This window comes from Medicago sativa, chromosome 8, assembly GCF_051527215.1.
Source record: "Medicago sativa cultivar Bolivia chromosome 8, Bolivia_mono, whole genome shotgun sequence".
In the NCBI taxonomy this organism is placed as follows: domain Eukaryota; kingdom Viridiplantae; phylum Streptophyta; class Magnoliopsida; order Fabales; family Fabaceae; genus Medicago; species Medicago sativa.
The window spans coordinates 5,735,910-5,752,942 of NC_140756.1; the positions used below are offsets into that span (position 1 = coordinate 5,735,910).

Genomic DNA, 17,033 nt, shown 5'->3' on the forward strand with positions numbered 1-17,033 from the left:
ACCATTGAAGAGGTAAAAGTTGAATGAGTGTTGAATTAAGAGAGAGAAAATGATGTGGAGTGTTGGGAATTGAAAAAGTGGGTGTTGAATGTGGGTAACCATTGCAAATGGTCTAAGTAAATTCCAATTGAAATAAATTCATTTTAAAATATTATTTTTTTAGTCATCGATTTTAGAGACATCATTTGCACTGAATTGACATTAAGAAGTTCGTAGTTTTTACGATAAACTATAATTGAAGTTATTTATTAAATACAACCAGCCTAACTAATCAAATGCCTCCCAAAAAATAATAACTACATCGAAATGGTTATTCTGATACATTCTGATACCAAATCCAAAATATTTCAGAATGTTTTATTACATGCATTTTCTTTTTTCAAAATAAAATATTAGTTCCAAAAAGCAATGATAAGAAAATAGAAAACATTTTTATTTTCAATCAAAATAATAAAGTTGCACCATAAATAATATTTTAAAACTTGCATTAATAAAAAAGTACAGTAAAGATACTACAAAACAAGAACTTAAAAACAAAATGAAACGATCCTAAAACTCAAAATAACAATCCTAAAACTGAGTTGAAATTATGGATATGTCTCCTGAGTGATCCATTCCCGAATCATATTCCTTATATAATTGATACATTGTCTTGCAGACACAAATATTCAATCCTTGTTTTGTTCAAGTGTGATTAGTATAATAGACATCAATGGAAGAAAAACACAAACATGGATAAAAATAAGAAAGGCCCCATTTTTTAAAAAATTTAACAAAAAATGTATTTAAAAAAAACCGAACAAGATCTTAAGCGCTAGTTCGTTTCGTAGGGTGTATTAAAAAAAGTTATGGAGACTTTTTGAATGGGCGGGCTATCTTATAGGCTAAATGTGGCCCATTAGAAGTCACAGACCCATACCCATTTCGCAGTCTTATAAATAAGCTATCTTCTTCCTCACAAACCTTAGTTTAGTTGAAGTGTAACCGTGCCTCAACCTTGATTCCCTCGTCTTCCATTCAATCCACCGAAAATGGTTCGTGCTCTCTCTCTCTCTCTCTAATTGTTATTGGTTTGTTCAATTTTAAGGATTTGATTGTTCCAACGTTGTTCTAAATTCATGTGTTTTTTTTGTTTGTGCGATGTTGTTGTTGTTTTACAGACAAAGAGAACCAAGAAGGCTGGTATTGTTGGCAAATACGGTATGTTGCTTTTCAACATTCTGGGTCTTTCTAGTTTTGTAGAAAAGAGTTTTTTTTTTTTTTTTGGTGTGTTGTGTGTTTTCAATCTGAGATTTGTTTATTAGATATTGAATATTTAATTTCAACATTTTGGGTGTTTTGGTTTGTTGTGCTCATCAATTTTAAGATCTGAGGCCCTTTTTGATTAGCTTATTTTTTAGCTTATGCAATTAAGTAAGCTTTTATGTTAATTCATAAGTTCTCACAAACTAAAATTGTATCTTCATAATTTGTTTTTTCATAAACTACCTTGGCAACCTTATGAATAATACATAAAAGCTTATTTATTTTGCATCAGCTCGGAAATAAGCCAATCCAAATGAAGCCCTTAATAGTTTGAATGTAGAAAGCTTTGTTGGTAAATTAGAGAGCTTTAATTCATTTCAAAACCCTAACGTTAAGATATAAGGGCATTTCAAAACCCTTAAAATACTAGTGGGTTAGGATCAATATATACTTTCAACTCATTAATTTGACATGATTGTTCGCTAAGTAAATGAACTAGGGAATTTCTACCCTTAAAATCCTAGTGACGCAATTTACATCTAATTTGCACGAGTTCCTCAGCTAAGACGAGATTATGGGTTTTTAGTTGTAACATGAGATAGAAAGTAGCTTGTTTAAGTTAGATGCAAGAACTTCTGTTAAATTGAGATAGACAAACAAATTTTAACTTACTCTAGAACAATGTTGTCAAATAGTGGCTATTTTGGTTTTATTGTGATGCTATAGAAAATAACTTATTGCTTTGCTTATCAATTTGAGAATTGAGATTAATTTATTAATTAAAAATTGAAAACTTTATTTATTTAATAGAGATTCATGTCACTTAAACTGATTATTTTGGTACGATTGTTTCTTAAGTAATATTGAAATAAGTGCATTTCCACCTTTAAATTTTAGTAAGTGAAGATCAAAATATAGTTATATTTTCAAATTTCAATTAAGTTTACTTTAGATTTACTTATAATTTTCTGTCAAAAAATTCACTTATAATTTTCACGATTTTTTCAGCTAAGACGAGTTTATTGTTTTTTAATTAAATGAGCTTCTTTGTGTTGATGTTTAAATTAAATGTAAGAAGAACTTCTGTTAATGTTAACATAGATAAACCAATTTTAACTTCAGAACAACGGTTATGGGTTTGTAATTATAACAGAGCTTCTTTTGGTTGATGTTAAGCTGAGATAGACGAACCAATTTTAACTCAAGACAATTTTGTCAAATATTGGCTATAGTGGATCTATAGTTTAGCGGAATTTGAACAAATCAGTGTTCTTTAATACACAATTGACAACACTGCATGAAAAGCTGATTTAGATTGAATAAATTTCAGGCACCCGATATGGTGCTAGTTTGAGGAAGCAAATTAAGAAGATGGAAGTCAGTCAGCACAGTAAATTCTTCTGCGAGTTCTGTGGAAAGGTAGTCTTTATACCTCTACGACGATGAATTCAATCTGCTTTGTTTGGCTATGTACTTAATTTTCCGTCACGCGATGTTGTTAATACAGTATGCTGTTAAGAGGAAGGCTGTCGGTATTTGGGGCTGCAAAGATTGTGGAAAAGTGAAAGCTGGCGGTGCTTACACTTTGAAGTAAGAATCTTCTTTGAATCTGTTTTCCCCCTTGGTTTATTTTCTTGTCTATAGTTGTTAATGCCGTGCTTCTGTTCTTGTGTATTCTTCTTGACAGTACTGCCAGTGCTGTAACTGTGAGAAGCACCATCCGAAGGTTGAGGGAGCAGACTGAGAGTTAGAATCCATTTACATTTTTGTCGTTTTGTTTTTGGAAGTCATTGCAGAGACTTTTGTACCTGTTTTAAGATTAATTTGATTTGGATAGTTGATGAACAAGAAGTTTTGCTGGTTTTTGTCAATTGTATCTCTGATGATGTTTTAGATTCTCAAATGCTATCTAGTTACGTGGTTTTCCTTGGTACGATGATGAATCAGTTTTTTTTTTTTTTGCTAATAGGCGTGTTGTGATTGTATTGAATGATTTGCTATATGTTGTCTAGGGTTAAGGCAGTGATTTATTTTTTGCTTTTGGTAAATTATTTTGGGTTGAATGCATGCACAATACCAGGATTAGAAGAAAGTCGTTCTTAACGATGATGCCCAACCCCCAATATGGTTTGAACGTGGTTTATGTTACATGTGAAGTGAAAAAGTTTGTATGAAATTTGAAAATACAGTTTTAGGTTAGAATTAAGTTTTAACATTTTTACTAATTATGATAATAAAGTTTAAAGTTTGTATGAAGTTTGAAAATACAGTTTTGAACTAATTGTTGGAGGTTCATCAAATATAGTTTTACTTAAAAACATTCAACCATGTCAATAACATTTTTTTTGTTGGGGATTTGAGTAACTAAAGATTAAAAAGTTGAAGGTCTTGAATTTAAATCCGGTGAAATAATAGATATCAATCTATCTAGCTACTACATTTGTCATTAACAGTTTTTTTTTTTTTTTGTTAAATTCAAAAAGACATTATTAATAATTGTTATATTAATTATTATAAGTTTCAAATTTGAAGTTTAAACTGTTTTAACAACTGAACTCTATCAATTATATACCTCGAATGAATATTCTTCAGACAAATTGAAATCTAATATACTGTACGTACCCTTCGTGATTGGAGTTTAGAGGATTAAGTTCCTCGAATGGTTATATACCTCGAATGAATATTCCTACCGAACATAATAGTGCTTAAAATAGTTTTGATCAGCACGACAAATTTCGAATGGATCATTGGTATTCAAGAGCCTAATTTGATAAGCTTTGAATTCCAACCAAGTCAGCATAACTAATGGAAAATGTCTCAAAAGATTCCAAATTACGTCACCTTATCTCTTCCACCCCAATTTTTCACTAGCAATATTATTATTATCTTTTTGGTTTGAACTCGGGGTATCGAGGATGAACCTGCAACAATTAGTTCTTACATGACCAATGTTGAATAATTTTCTTGATTTGGACTCGTGGTGTCGAGCATCGAACCAACAATATTTAGTTCTTACATGACAAGTGTTGAGGTGTGATGTTGACCACTAACAATATTATTTGATGATTACGTTCTATTTTATAAGGTTTAAACTGTGAAACCCGGATACGAGATACGATACGGATACGATACTGCATCGATACGTCGATACGGGAAAATTTCAAAAATCAAGATACGATACGGCTGGGATACGTTATTAAAAAAAATTATATAATTAAATGTATAATATAATTATAACCATTTTTCTAATATGCAAATATATTAACAAACAAAAGAAATCAGTCATAGGCTCGTAGTACATCAACATAAATATAAATAATATTGACGATTAAGAGAGTGATGATTAGTCAATTACATACACAATATATCCCAAAAAGAGCACCATAAGTGTTATACTATATCCAAAAGGAACATTGTTAGTGCTATACTATATCGATCCAAAAAAGAAGCACTATACTCAAGAGTTAAGTTATTTTAGTTAACATTAATTGGAAATTATTGGGGCAGGTATAGGTGCAGGATAATTATCGGATACTATCCCGATAAGTATCGGGAAGTATCGTATAATTATTTTTTAAAAAATAAAATTTAATCTTCGGATACTCTTCTGATACGTATCGGAAAGTATCGGGCAGGTATCGGTGCAGGATACGCAGGAGATACGATACGTCATCCATTTTAAAGTATCGGGGCTTCACAGGGTTTAAATATAAAATATTTAACATGTGATTTGTTTTGAACAAACAAATGAGGGAAAAAAATAAGAAAGGTGAAAGCGAGTGAATTTCTTCGCTCTTCTATGAGAGTATAGAACTTTCAGTTATGAGCTCTATAGTAAGCAGTGGGTCAGCAATAGTGGCATTATCAATGCCAAAGTTGCTTAAACAATAAAGTTTTGGATTATTTATAAAAAATACAGGAAAACAGGACAACTAATCTTGTTCCCTTTCATTAATATTTCCAAGTCTCATATAGATTAAAAATAAAAGTAATTAAGAGTTTATAAAAAGTGACATTGCTAATCTTACAAAAGTAGATTTTGCAAGGATGTGTTAATCCTAAATTCCTAATATAAATATCCAATTTGGTATATGCATTAAGTCAAGTAGTGATGAACGTGAGGTGATGTATTGAAAAACGGAGTTCCACGCCAATTAAATTACTCCTAAGACCATTGGTTTATGCACAACCCAAACCTCTCACATCACAAGTCATTTTTGCAGGACATTCTTTCATTGCATTAAGTCAAATGTTTAATGTCTTGATACAAGTTTTAATCGCTTGAAGCTGACGCAATAATTGGAGTAATACAAAAAGTAGGGTTTTTTTTATGTCTTTTTAATTTCAATCCATTCCCTTATTTTCAATTATCGACAATGATATTTAGAAATCATAATTTTTTTCACTCATTCAACACGCTATTTTCCTCTATCTCTTTCTTTCTAGGGTTAATTATGTTTCTAGTCCCTATAAAATAGCGACCTTGTAAGTTTAGTCCTTACTTAATTTTAATAGCATTTTTAGTCCCTATAAAAAAAATTTACTTATAATTTTAGTCCCTGCTAAAACAAAGTTTGATTAATTATCCTTAAACTCTTAAATTTTTGAACGATTTTTTTGAGACAAGATTAGAACACTATGAAAGGTTCGTTTACTAAAATTTAGAATTTTCAGACATGAAATGAATTAAATATGAATTTTTTAAAACGACAAAAGTTAAAGATAAAAAGTAATAAAATCTGGATGTAGAAATCAAATTTTGCGATAATTTTTTGCGGAGGAACTTTTAGTAATGTTCTAAACATGTCTGCAAAAAATTGTTCAAAAATTTAAGAGTTTAAGCATAAATTAAACAAATTTGAATTGAGTAGGGACTAATACTCAGGGCAAAAAAACAAAATTAGGGACTAAAAATGCTATTAAAATTAAGTAAGGACTAAACTTACAAGATCGCTATTTTATAGGGACTAGAAACATAATTACCCCTTCTTTCTATTACACTGTCATATCTATGTCTTTCAAGATGTATACATTTATGAACGTGTCAAAAAAATTTCTTCAACTATTTGCACGGAAAAAGGAACCCTTACATTATTTATTACTCCCTCCGTTCCTATATCTAACCACCCATTTAACTTTATTTTTGTCCCTAAATCTAAACCCCTTTTCAAATTACTAGATGCATTTATTATTTTTTCCTAAACATACCCCTAATTAATACTACTAACTTGTTTTGAAATTTAAAAAGTCAAATTTAATACATATACAAACAAAGGACAATATGGTAATATTAACACACAAAACAGACATAATAATTACATTGTCGGCTTTTCTTAAGAAATATGAAAAAAGTAAAGGGAGGTTACATTAAGGGACGGAGGGAGTAACTGGACAAAGAACGTAAAATAGTGCCAAAATGCAAGGCTTGTGGATAGGGGCGAATTTAGCGCCCGACGACCCCGGGCGGTCGCCCGGGCTCGATCCGTAATTTCCTCACATTAGGCCCAACCTATAGGCCCATTTACACACTTCAAAAAAAAATTGGGCAAATTGGGCAAATACATCACACCACGCGTGACAACAAACTCTTCTCTAGCTCTTTCTCGGTAGAACTCACTACGCGTGAACAGACAACACAGATTCAGAAATCATTGCCCCAATCATGCTCAATCCAGCCGACACAACCAACTCTCACTAGACAACGAAAATCAAAGCTGCGTTCAAGGTTCGTTCATCACTCTTCAATTCATTTACTATTTTATTTGTTGTTTTTCTTTCAAATTATATAACTTGTTTCTAACTGCAGAAACTTGTGATCAGTCATCTCTCTCTCTCTCTCTCTCTCTCTCTCATCTCTCTCTCGGTTGCTAATCTCTTCTTCTCATTCACTCTAATTCTCTAAAGGTAATCTCTTCTTCTCCTTCCTTTCTTTCCTTGTTTTAGGGTTTTAGAAAAATTGTAAAATTGGTTGTGCAATTGAAAAATCGATCATTTGAAGGACAAATTTAGTAGTTGTTATGTGAATTGAAAAATTAGTAGAAGTTGTTAGGTGAATTGAAAAATATGTGAAGTTTGAATGGGAAAAGCTATGAAGTTCGAATGGGAAATTGGGAATGATTATTTGCAATTGAAGTTTGAATGAACTTAGAATGACTACTACAGTAAAAGATTAGTAGTAGTTGTTATGTGAATTGAGATTAGTAGTTGTTATGTGAATTGAAAATTTGATTAATAGTTGGTAAGGAAAAGCTAGTGTTTTTTTTTTTTTTTTACAAATGGAAAAGCTAGTTGTTAAGGAACTGTTAACTGTTATTTTTTTAAACTTGTTATGTGAAATGAATATTCACTTTGAATCATTAAATTTCAGAGATGAGGAAGTTTTTGGTAGATAGAACAAGGATTGAGAATGTAAATGTTGTGCAACCGGTAGCCGAAGTAGAAGAACCACCGCCTAATGTGGCCAATGAGTTTAATCCAAATGAGATTGTGCGTGATCCAGGTCTTAGGAAACAAATTTGGGAGTATGCTTCGGATATTCAAGACCAAGCGAGGAGGGCATATATATTGAAGGGTCCAATGCAACCAAATTTGGAAAATTTTCCTCGTACTCAATTTGGGAGGGATACAAGATCATTTTCTAGATCATGGTATAACAAGTATACATGGATTGAATATAGTGAGTCGAAGTATCATGGTATTAGGGCCGAACACTTTGGTTATGAAGTCTTCAACAAAGACGGATTTAAAGATTGGAAGCATGCATATAAAGGATTGAAAGAGCATGTTGGTGGTCATAATAGTATGCACAACAAATGTATCAAGCACTATGATGATTATTCGAACATTCACCGCAAAGAAATTTCGGAAAGGCCATTTACCTCCTAATTTTATCTAGCTTGGCAGGTAATATTCCATCTCTCTTAATTCAAATTGTAATTTTGTTCAAAAAAAGATGAACCTCTCTTTTAAATTTTTTTGCATATATTTTTCGCCCAAGCTCTATGAAATTCCTGGCTCCGCCACTGCTTGTGGAGCATGGGAGGCAGGAAGCCAAAATTGCATGAAGTTGTTGGTATAGCATATGTGATGTTTGGAGGAAAATGTAAAAAGCAAATGGAAGAGAAAATTGCATGAATCTCAAGATGTTAAAACATCTGTTTAGTGCTGTAGTGCTTCGTTGATCATGTCTTTTTTATTTGCATTTGGAGAACTTGTGAAAAGCCTTGCTACGTTTTTCATCAAAAAAATAGTATATATATTGTGTAGTTGTTTCTTTTGTATTTTTATTTAAAACATTTAGGGTGCGTTTGTTTTAGCTTTAAGAAAAATAGATTTTGTATTGGAAAAATCTAGAGATTTAAAAAAAAAAAGTCTGAAGCTATTTGTGTTTGTTTACTATCCAAAAAAAATCACTTTTTTAAAAATAATGATTTTTAACTAGTTCATGTGTTACCTCATTGTTTTAAAAAATAGATTTTGAAAAAAGTTAATCCTAATAGCTTTTCATTTTGGAGTAAAAATATATTTTTTTGAGAAAATTATTTTTATAAAAATCCTAAACAAACACTTAGAAATGACAAAAGTGATTTTTTTTATAAAAGAAATAGATTTTTTTTTAAAAAAAATCCAAAACAAACGCACCCATATTCTCTACTCTCAAACAAATCATTTTTTCTTCTTTTCGTGAGCTTAACTCAGTTGGTAGAAACAATGCATAATATATGCAAGGTCCGAGGTTCAAACTCAACCACCACAAAAAAAAAAAAACACAAATCATTTTTTATTTTATTTTTAAGTTCAAACACTTCTTACCCATTTATAGCTTACATGTTGCTTTTCTTGTTTTCAGAGTACTTAGAAATTAAAAAAAAAGTATAAAAGTCTGCTTAGAAAAATAAGTTGCAAAATGTTAGTGAAAAATTATTCCATTTATAGCTTACATGTTGCTTTTCTTGTTTTTAGAGTACTTAGAAGTTAAATAAAAGTAAAAAAGTCTGCTTAAAAAAATAAGTTACGAAATGTTAGTGAAAAAATTAATGTCCTCATCATGTAAGCTTATGAGTGTGTTAGTGAAAAATCAAGGTGGGAGAATGGAACATCCATTGTTTCTCGCATCACATTATTTTAAGACATAGTGCCTGTTTGGCATCACGTTTTTGGGCTCCAAACGTGGTTTACTTTTGCCAAACACGGTTTTGCTCTTTTCCATGCTGTTTGGATGACGAAAAAGCAAGTTTCTGAAACGCGTTTATGTCTCCAAAACGCAGTTTTCTTGAAGTTGGAATTCAGAGCTTCTACGGCAGATGAAAACCACGTTTCAGCCTTTAATTTCTCAAGTGGCTGGTACTTACCCAATTACCCCTAAATTCAAGCCTTCAATTTCTCTTACCAAATCACCCATAACTTTATCCTTCACTATACCCAGATCCAGCACTCCAACACACAGATCTGAATTTCCCTATCTAAATTGAAGGCCATAAAAGAGATAAAGGGTGAAGAAATGATGAAGAAGAAGAAACTTAACGAGAGAATGGAAGGATATTATGGATAGATGGAGGAAGAAGAAACTTATTGAGATATAAAAGGTGTGAACCATTGTAGATAGTTCTGGGAAAACAAAAGAGATGTGCATAATGTATTGGGATTTCTTTTGTTATGGAAAAAAAAAATTAATGAATTCTTCAAAAAAAAACTTAATGAAAAAAAAGGTTTATAATTTATATTGAAGTTGAAAATCATTTTTTATGATTTTAGATAATTTGAAATAAGTATCTAAAATGAGAATGGAAATTTAGTTAAATACAATTAAAAGGGTAATTTGGTCATTTAATGTTCAAAATCAATCTTGATTCAAATTATCCAAACAACATCAACTCATAATAATCACTTTTAAACGAGTGTATCCAAACATAACCAATTCACATCAAACTCACTTTTAATTAAAATCAATTCTCTCAAACTCAATTCTATCAAAATCAATTCTCACCACCGCCATACCAAACACACACATAGTAAGTTCTAAGTTGTATAGCTTGATGGTTCTATTTTTTTCATTTTTATTTTTATTTTTTATAATCAATTGCCCAAAGAGAAAAATCATTTTAGAAAGGTTTCAATGAGTGAATGAAAACTTGTTATTAGAAAATTAAGCTTTTCCACCATTTTTAAAAAATTAACGGGATACTCCAGTGTAACCAACGTACCATCTATTATATGGAGCCATAACATGATATTCTAAGTCAATTTAGGTTCTCCCAGTAGAAAACATTGTCATTATAAGTTTCTTGAGGATCTTTTTCTTCATCTTGGTTCTGATCTTGATTTTTCTTCCTCTTGGTTATCTTGAACCGGCGTATTTTGATACCATTTCCAAACAAGCAAGTATCCTTTCCAAATCTTATAGGGTATGTACCATGCTCTCTCTATTGGTGTCACTATTATTCTCTTTAATTGTTTTCCCGTTTTTTCAAGAGTGTACACAACAATAGAATACCGTCCGAAACCGTCCATAATATGAGTATCTTAATAGCACGGTCTTCATTAACAAAACGAACATAGTTACGAGAAGTTATTCCGTTGAACACCGTCACCAAAGCAAACTCTATAGTGCCACATTGAGGTAGAGAAAGCGCTGTATAAATAACAAAGTAGCAATAAAGATACTCGATGCTAATAAAGAAGATACGGGCAAAGTGGAAAAGATGATCTTTTTCCAATAACTTCTCCACAACCAGAGGATTTTCAGCCCCAACAAGTGTATCTGCCATTGTGTGTAGCCAAAATGTGAGATACTTAAGCTCCTTGAATTTCTCCCAGTACATAACATTGGCATGATGTCTTTCTTGGCGATTTTTATTTTCTTGATCAACTTGACCTTCCATGATAAAAGATGAATAAATCGTATTTGTTGTTTCCTATGTTATTGAGAAGGAAGTAGAATGAAGTGTGTGTGTGTGTTGTGTTTTGAATTTGCATTATGTGTGTTTGTTTAAGTGAATGATAAGCTTGAGTTTTGTTCTTTGAAAGAAAAAGATTGGATTTTTATGGGTGTGTTGTTTTTCTAAACTAAGGAAATTAGTGAAGGGTGTTCTTGTTATATAGTACTGGACTAGGAAATGAGGAGTGGTGAGAAAATGAACGACCCATTTTCATGTTCGGGTTACTGGCTCGCATAGTGGCAGTATTACATAAACGTGGCGTGGCGCAGTGCTATGTCTCATTAACTAGATAGATCATTTCACACAAAAATATATATATAAAACATCCTTGAATTATGATAAATGTTAACGAGTATCTCCGGAGCATTCTTTAAGGACCATAAGTGATATGTATTTATGAAAATACGTGTATTCAATGCATTTAAAATCGAAATATCTATCTTTTTTAAAGAATAATTGCTTATTTTAGAATGGTTAAGTATCCAATGTATAAATTTAAACCGCCTTGTCGTTTTCCCACGAGTTTTTAGGGTTTGTGAGTCTCAATATTACTACTAGTATTAGCTGTGAAATTAAATGAAAGAAAAGAATGTATGTTTATAAGTTTTTTGAATATTTGTAAGCGGTTTCAATAATTACAATCGAAATTGTTGTTTATCGTAAGTAAATTCCAATCGAAATAAATTCATTTTAAAATATTTTATTTTTTAGTCTTCGATTGTAGAGACATCATTTGCACTGAATTGGCATTAAAAATTTCGTAATTTTTATTATAAACTACAATTGAAGTTATTTATTAAATACAACCAACCTAACTAATCAATAATTATATTGAAATGCCTCCCAAAAAATAATAACTACATCAAAATGGTTATTCTGATACATTCTGATACCAAATCCAAAATATTACAGTATGTTTTATTACATAGATTTTCTTTTTTTCAAAATAAAATATTAGTTGCAAAAAGCAATGATAAAAAAATAGAAAACATTTTTATTAGTTGCAAAAAGCAATGATAAGAAAATAGAAAACATTTTTATTTATGATCGAAATAATAATTTTTTTTATTTTTATTTTTTTTTTAAAAAAAACTCCAAAAGGATTGGTATTCGAAATTGTCCACAGAAGACACACGTGGTTTACTAAAACGGTAGACACGACATCTTTTAAAACATTGAGTTGTTCGGACTCAAGTTGTATAACTTGATGGTTCTAAAATCCTCTTTTACAACAAATAATTACAAACAAGGCCAAGGCTTCGGTGAGAGAGCAAAACAAGTCTCCTGTCGTGAGAGAGCTTTATTCTACCATAAGATTTATTCATTTTTAATTCAATGGACCAGATTTGAGAAGGGAAACTTATTTGAACAGTGTTAGACGGTTTTTATCACATTATAAGGTTATTACCATGTTAATAGTTTTTTTTTTGTTGACAAAATTACCATGTTAATAGTTAAATACTGGATTTGTTTGTTTGATAATAAATATCGAATATTTTTCCTTCAAAAAAATAATATCGAATATTTTGTGCAAGTAGATGTTCGAAAACGTTTGCAGCCCATAAATTATTTTTTGAAGGAACAGCCCATAAATTATAATCTTAACACTGTTCTCTCCATTGAAAATTTGACTTTTTTTTCATGTTTCATAATTGATAAAAAAGTTATTCCTATTAATTTAATACTTTTCCTATTAAATTTAAATTTTAAATTGAACAACCATTATATGATTTTTATTATTTTGCTACTAGTTAGTAGATTATAATTTTCAGTTATTTATTAATATAGCCAAAAAATTCTTGTCTTGTTTAGTTTAGAAAAAAAATTAAGTATTTCTTATATTTTAAAATGAAATTGTTGTTAGGGGTGTTTGCTGTGCGATTTGGATCGGTTTTGAGGTAAAGTGTCATCCGATCCAAAATAAAATTCACATGCAGTTCAGTTTAGTTTGGACGACTATTCCAAAAAAAAAAATTTGAACCGATCCGATCCAAATATATGCGGTTTAAGTTGGATCGGTTTTTTTATATCCAAAATGTAAAATATATTTTTTTATTTACTTTTTTTAAGAATATAATTTTTTTTATTAATATTAATATTACGCAAACAAGGTAAAATAATAGGTTTGATGCAAAATATATTAAAAAAATTTAAAACAATAGTATGAAAATTATCGATTATTTTTAAAATATATTAAGTAATAATAATATAGATTAAATTAGTGCAATATATAAGATTAAAAACCAACTAGCAACATAATAATGCAATATATAATAATAATAATAATAATAATAATAATAATAATAATAATAATAATAATAATAATCATAATGATAATAATAATAATAATAATAATAATAATAATAATAATAATAATAATAATAATAATAATAATAATAATAATAATAAAATAATAAATAATTATAAATATTTAGATTTTTGGTTCAGTTTGGTTTGGTTAGGTTTTTTAACTATTAATTTTAACTTTCATTACATAACAAATATAACAAGAAAAAATGGGAAAACATTTATTATAAGTTATTAAATTAAGGGTTTATATCCTTTTAGTCCCTGTAATTTGGGCGAATTCCAGTTTTAGTCCCTGTAAAAAAAAAGTTTAGATTTTGTCCCTGTAATTTAAGATTCTTCCACTTTTGGTCCCTCCACTAACCCTGTCAGCAGAATCTGCATATGTGGCACGCTGACTGTGTATTTATTTTTTTTTATTATGCCAAGTGGAATTTCTGATTTTTTTTAATAAAAAATTCTTAAAAAATTAAAAAACGAAAAAAAAATGTTAAAAAATAAAAAAAAATTATAAAAATTAAAAATACTGAAAAAATATTAAAAAATCTTAACAAATTTAAAATGAAAAAAATCTTAAAAAATAAAAAAAAAATCTAGAAAATTTTATAAAAATTTATAAAAAAATCTTAAAAATTTATAAAAATCTGGAAAAATCTTAAAAAATAATGAAAAAAATTTAAACGAAAAAAAATATAAAAAAATATAGAAAGATTTATAAAAATCTTAAAAAATTCTGAAAAAAACTGAAAAAATAACGAAAAATCTAAAAAAATTTAAAACGAAAAAAATCTTGAAAAATCTAAAAAAAATTTCTGATTATTTGTTTTTGAAAAAAAATCTGAATATTTTGCAAATTTAAAAATTTTTCAGGAACTTAATTAAGATTTTTTTTATAATTTTTTCGAAAATTTCGATACATATTAATTTTTCCAGATTTTTTTTATTTTTTCATTTTACGATATTTTTTAAATTTTTCCATTATTTTTTCAGATTTTTATAATTTTTTTTTATTTTTTTATATTTTTTTTTCGTTTTAAATTTTTTAAGATTTTTTAAATTTTTTCATTATTTTTTAAGATTTTTCCAGATTTTTATAAAATTTATAGATTTTTTTTATTTTTTCATTATTTTTTAACATTTTTTTCATAATTTTTTAATATTTGTTCAGATTTTTATCATTATTTTTAATTTTTATAAATTTTTCTAGATTTTTTTTATTTTTTCAGATTTTTTTTCGTTTTTTAATTTTTTTAAGAATTTTTTATTAAAAAAAATCACAAATGCCACGTGGCACAATAAAAAATTAAAAAATAAAAATAAATACACAGTCAGCATGCCACATGTGCAGATTCTGCTGACAGGGTTAGAGGAGGGACCAAAAGTGGAAGAATCTCAAATTACAGAGACATAATCTAAACTTTTTTTTTACAAGGACTAAAACTGGAATTCGCCCAAATTACAGGGACTAAAAGGGGTATAAACCCTTAAATTAAATGAAAATACCTGCACTAACTTGCTACCACCAGTACAACAAAACTAACTTACCGTAGGGGACTTGTTCTCCTATCCCACGGTAGAAGGCGCCTACAAACAAACCACAACAATCATACTGTTAAAATAGTTGGAAGTTATGTGAAGTTAGTTAAGGTAGTTAGACTAGAGTTACTAATCAACTATAGTTAGTTGATAACTAAACTAGAGTTAGTAGCTTGGTTAGAAGTTAGTTAGAGTTAGTTACTCAAACTAATCTCTGTATATAGGAACACTATTGTACTCATTCTACATCTGGTATTTTCTTTGGATATTTGTTATGCTTCATTCTTGGAAGCATTGGTTTTGGCCTATGGTTTGAATGCATCAACATGAATTTGTTTTCTATGCTTTGAAGACACATCACATGGATATGCATCTCTATTGGCTTGCATTTGGTTTTCTTGTCTCGGCTTGGCATAGGAGTGCATCACTTTTATCTTTGGAAGCTTGGTCTTGTTGCTTCATGGTACTTTTGGTGTGAAGTTTGTTCAACGCATGACCTCCTTCCATTGTTGACTATGGCTCTTCCTTGCATTTGGTTTTTTCTTGTCTCGACTCGGCATTGGAGGGCATCATTTTTTATCTTTGGAACCTTGGTCTTGTATATGACATCCTTCCATTGTAGACTATGACCCTTCCTTGCACTTCTTTTTTTGATATCATCATTGATTTTGGATATCCTTGTATTTCTTGTCTTGTGCTTCTGTTCATGATGGTTAAGACATGTTGATATGCTTCCGTCATGAATGGTTATGCGTCGTTGTGCTTCTGTCCAAGGATGATTAAGCGTCGTTTTCTTCTTCTTATGCTTCTGTCTTGAGTTATTGAGAACTCTTGATGGTTAAGCGTTGTGCCTTAATTGGCTTTGTTGATATTGGCTTCTACCGGATGGTGGTTAAGCGTTGCTTTGATGCTCCTTCCTTCAATTGGTAAAATCTTGAGTTGTGGTTGCTTCTTGTTGGATAAGCACTTGTTTGATGATTTTTTTTTAGCCGATGTATTCCCAGCATCTTTCCTTGTATTTTCTCATTTCAAGTGTTTTTGAACACCTTCCAACTTGAGGGGGACTATTAGAGATACTAGTTGTAGTAGTATATATACTTGTAATAACCCCATTAGTGGGATAAAAAAAAAAAAAAAAAGATGTAGAATGAGTACAATAGTGTTCCTATATATAGAGATTAGTTTGAGTAACTAACTCTAACTAACTTCAAACCAAGCTACTAACTCTAGTTTAGTTATCAACTAACTATAGTTGATTAGTAACTCTAGTCTAACTACCTTAACTAACTTCACATAACTTCCAACTATTTTAACACATACAAACTCTTCCCAATCAATTTTTCGCACTCATGTTTGCTTTACCAAAATCATCATCGTCGTTAATCAAAATTTATCCGAGCAAAAATCATTTCATTCAAATCAACCAACATACAATTATTTAAACAAATATATAATTTTGGTTTATGTATACTTTGAGGCAATCCGCATATTTAAAAATCTATGCACATTCAAATCAAAAAAAGTTATTCTGGAAACTGATATACGACCAAAACACATTAAACAAATAATGTGATGCTACATTGCCCAATTTTCCACCATAACTAACCAAATAAAATCCAAGATATATCATGGATTCTAGTTCATATTAATTTAACTTGAAGCTCTTGAGGCACGAGGTATGATTAGATGTGTCCCTAACTTGCTGGTTCTTTGTTAGTCCATGTTAAAATAGTTGGAAGTTATGTGAAGTTAGTTAAGGTAGTTAGACAAGAGTTACTAATCAACTATAGTTAGTTGATAACTAAACTAGAGTTAGTAGCTTGATTAGAAGTTAGTTAGAGTTAGTTACTCAAACTAATCTCTATATATAGGAACACTATTGTACTCATTCTAGAGTTACTAATCAACTATAGTTAGTTGATAACTAAACTAGAGTTAGTAGCTTGGTTAGAAGTTAGTTAGAGTTAGTTACTCAAACTAATCTCTATATATAGGAACACTATTGTA

The 17,033-nt window shown here is 29.7% G+C and overlaps 2 protein-coding genes across 2 annotated transcripts; both read left to right on the forward strand.

The window, feature by feature from the left end:
* The first annotated feature begins 971 nt into the window (after positions 1 to 971).
* Positions 972 to 3,178, forward strand: LOC146896402 (large ribosomal subunit protein eL43). The gene is made up of 5 exons (XM_085738356.1): positions 972 to 1,034; positions 1,161 to 1,200; positions 2,576 to 2,664; positions 2,753 to 2,835; positions 2,933 to 3,178. Exons 1-5 carry the CDS (start codon positions 1,032 to 1,034, stop codon positions 2,994 to 2,996), a joined length of 279 nt encoding a protein of 92 aa, XP_085594482.1. The 5' UTR covers positions 972 to 1,031; the 3' UTR covers positions 2,997 to 3,178.
* A 3,894-nt stretch (positions 3,179 to 7,072) lies between these two features.
* LOC146896403 (uncharacterized) lies at positions 7,073 to 8,198 on the forward strand. Its single transcript, XM_085737632.1, has 2 exons — positions 7,073 to 7,149; positions 7,613 to 8,198. The coding sequence occupies exon 2, from the start codon at positions 7,615 to 7,617 to the stop codon at positions 8,128 to 8,130; it is 516 nt and encodes a 171-aa protein (XP_085593758.1). The 5' UTR covers positions 7,073 to 7,149; positions 7,613 to 7,614; the 3' UTR covers positions 8,131 to 8,198.
* The last annotated feature ends 8,835 nt before the right edge of the window (positions 8,199 to 17,033 follow it).

Bases quoted from the DNA above. Each gene is read 5' to 3' on its own strand.
- LOC146896402 (XM_085738356.1), top strand. The intron at 1,201-2,575 runs GTATGTTGCTTT...AATAAATTTCAG, and splicing joins TGGTATTGTTGGCAAATACG to GCACCCGATATGGTGCTAGT. The intron at 2,665-2,752 runs GTAGTCTTTATA...TTGTTAATACAG, and splicing joins TCTGCGAGTTCTGTGGAAAG to TATGCTGTTAAGAGGAAGGC.
- LOC146896403 (XM_085737632.1), top strand. From the start codon at position 7,615: ATGAGGAAGTTTTTGGTAGATAGAACAAGGATTGAGAATGTAAATGTT.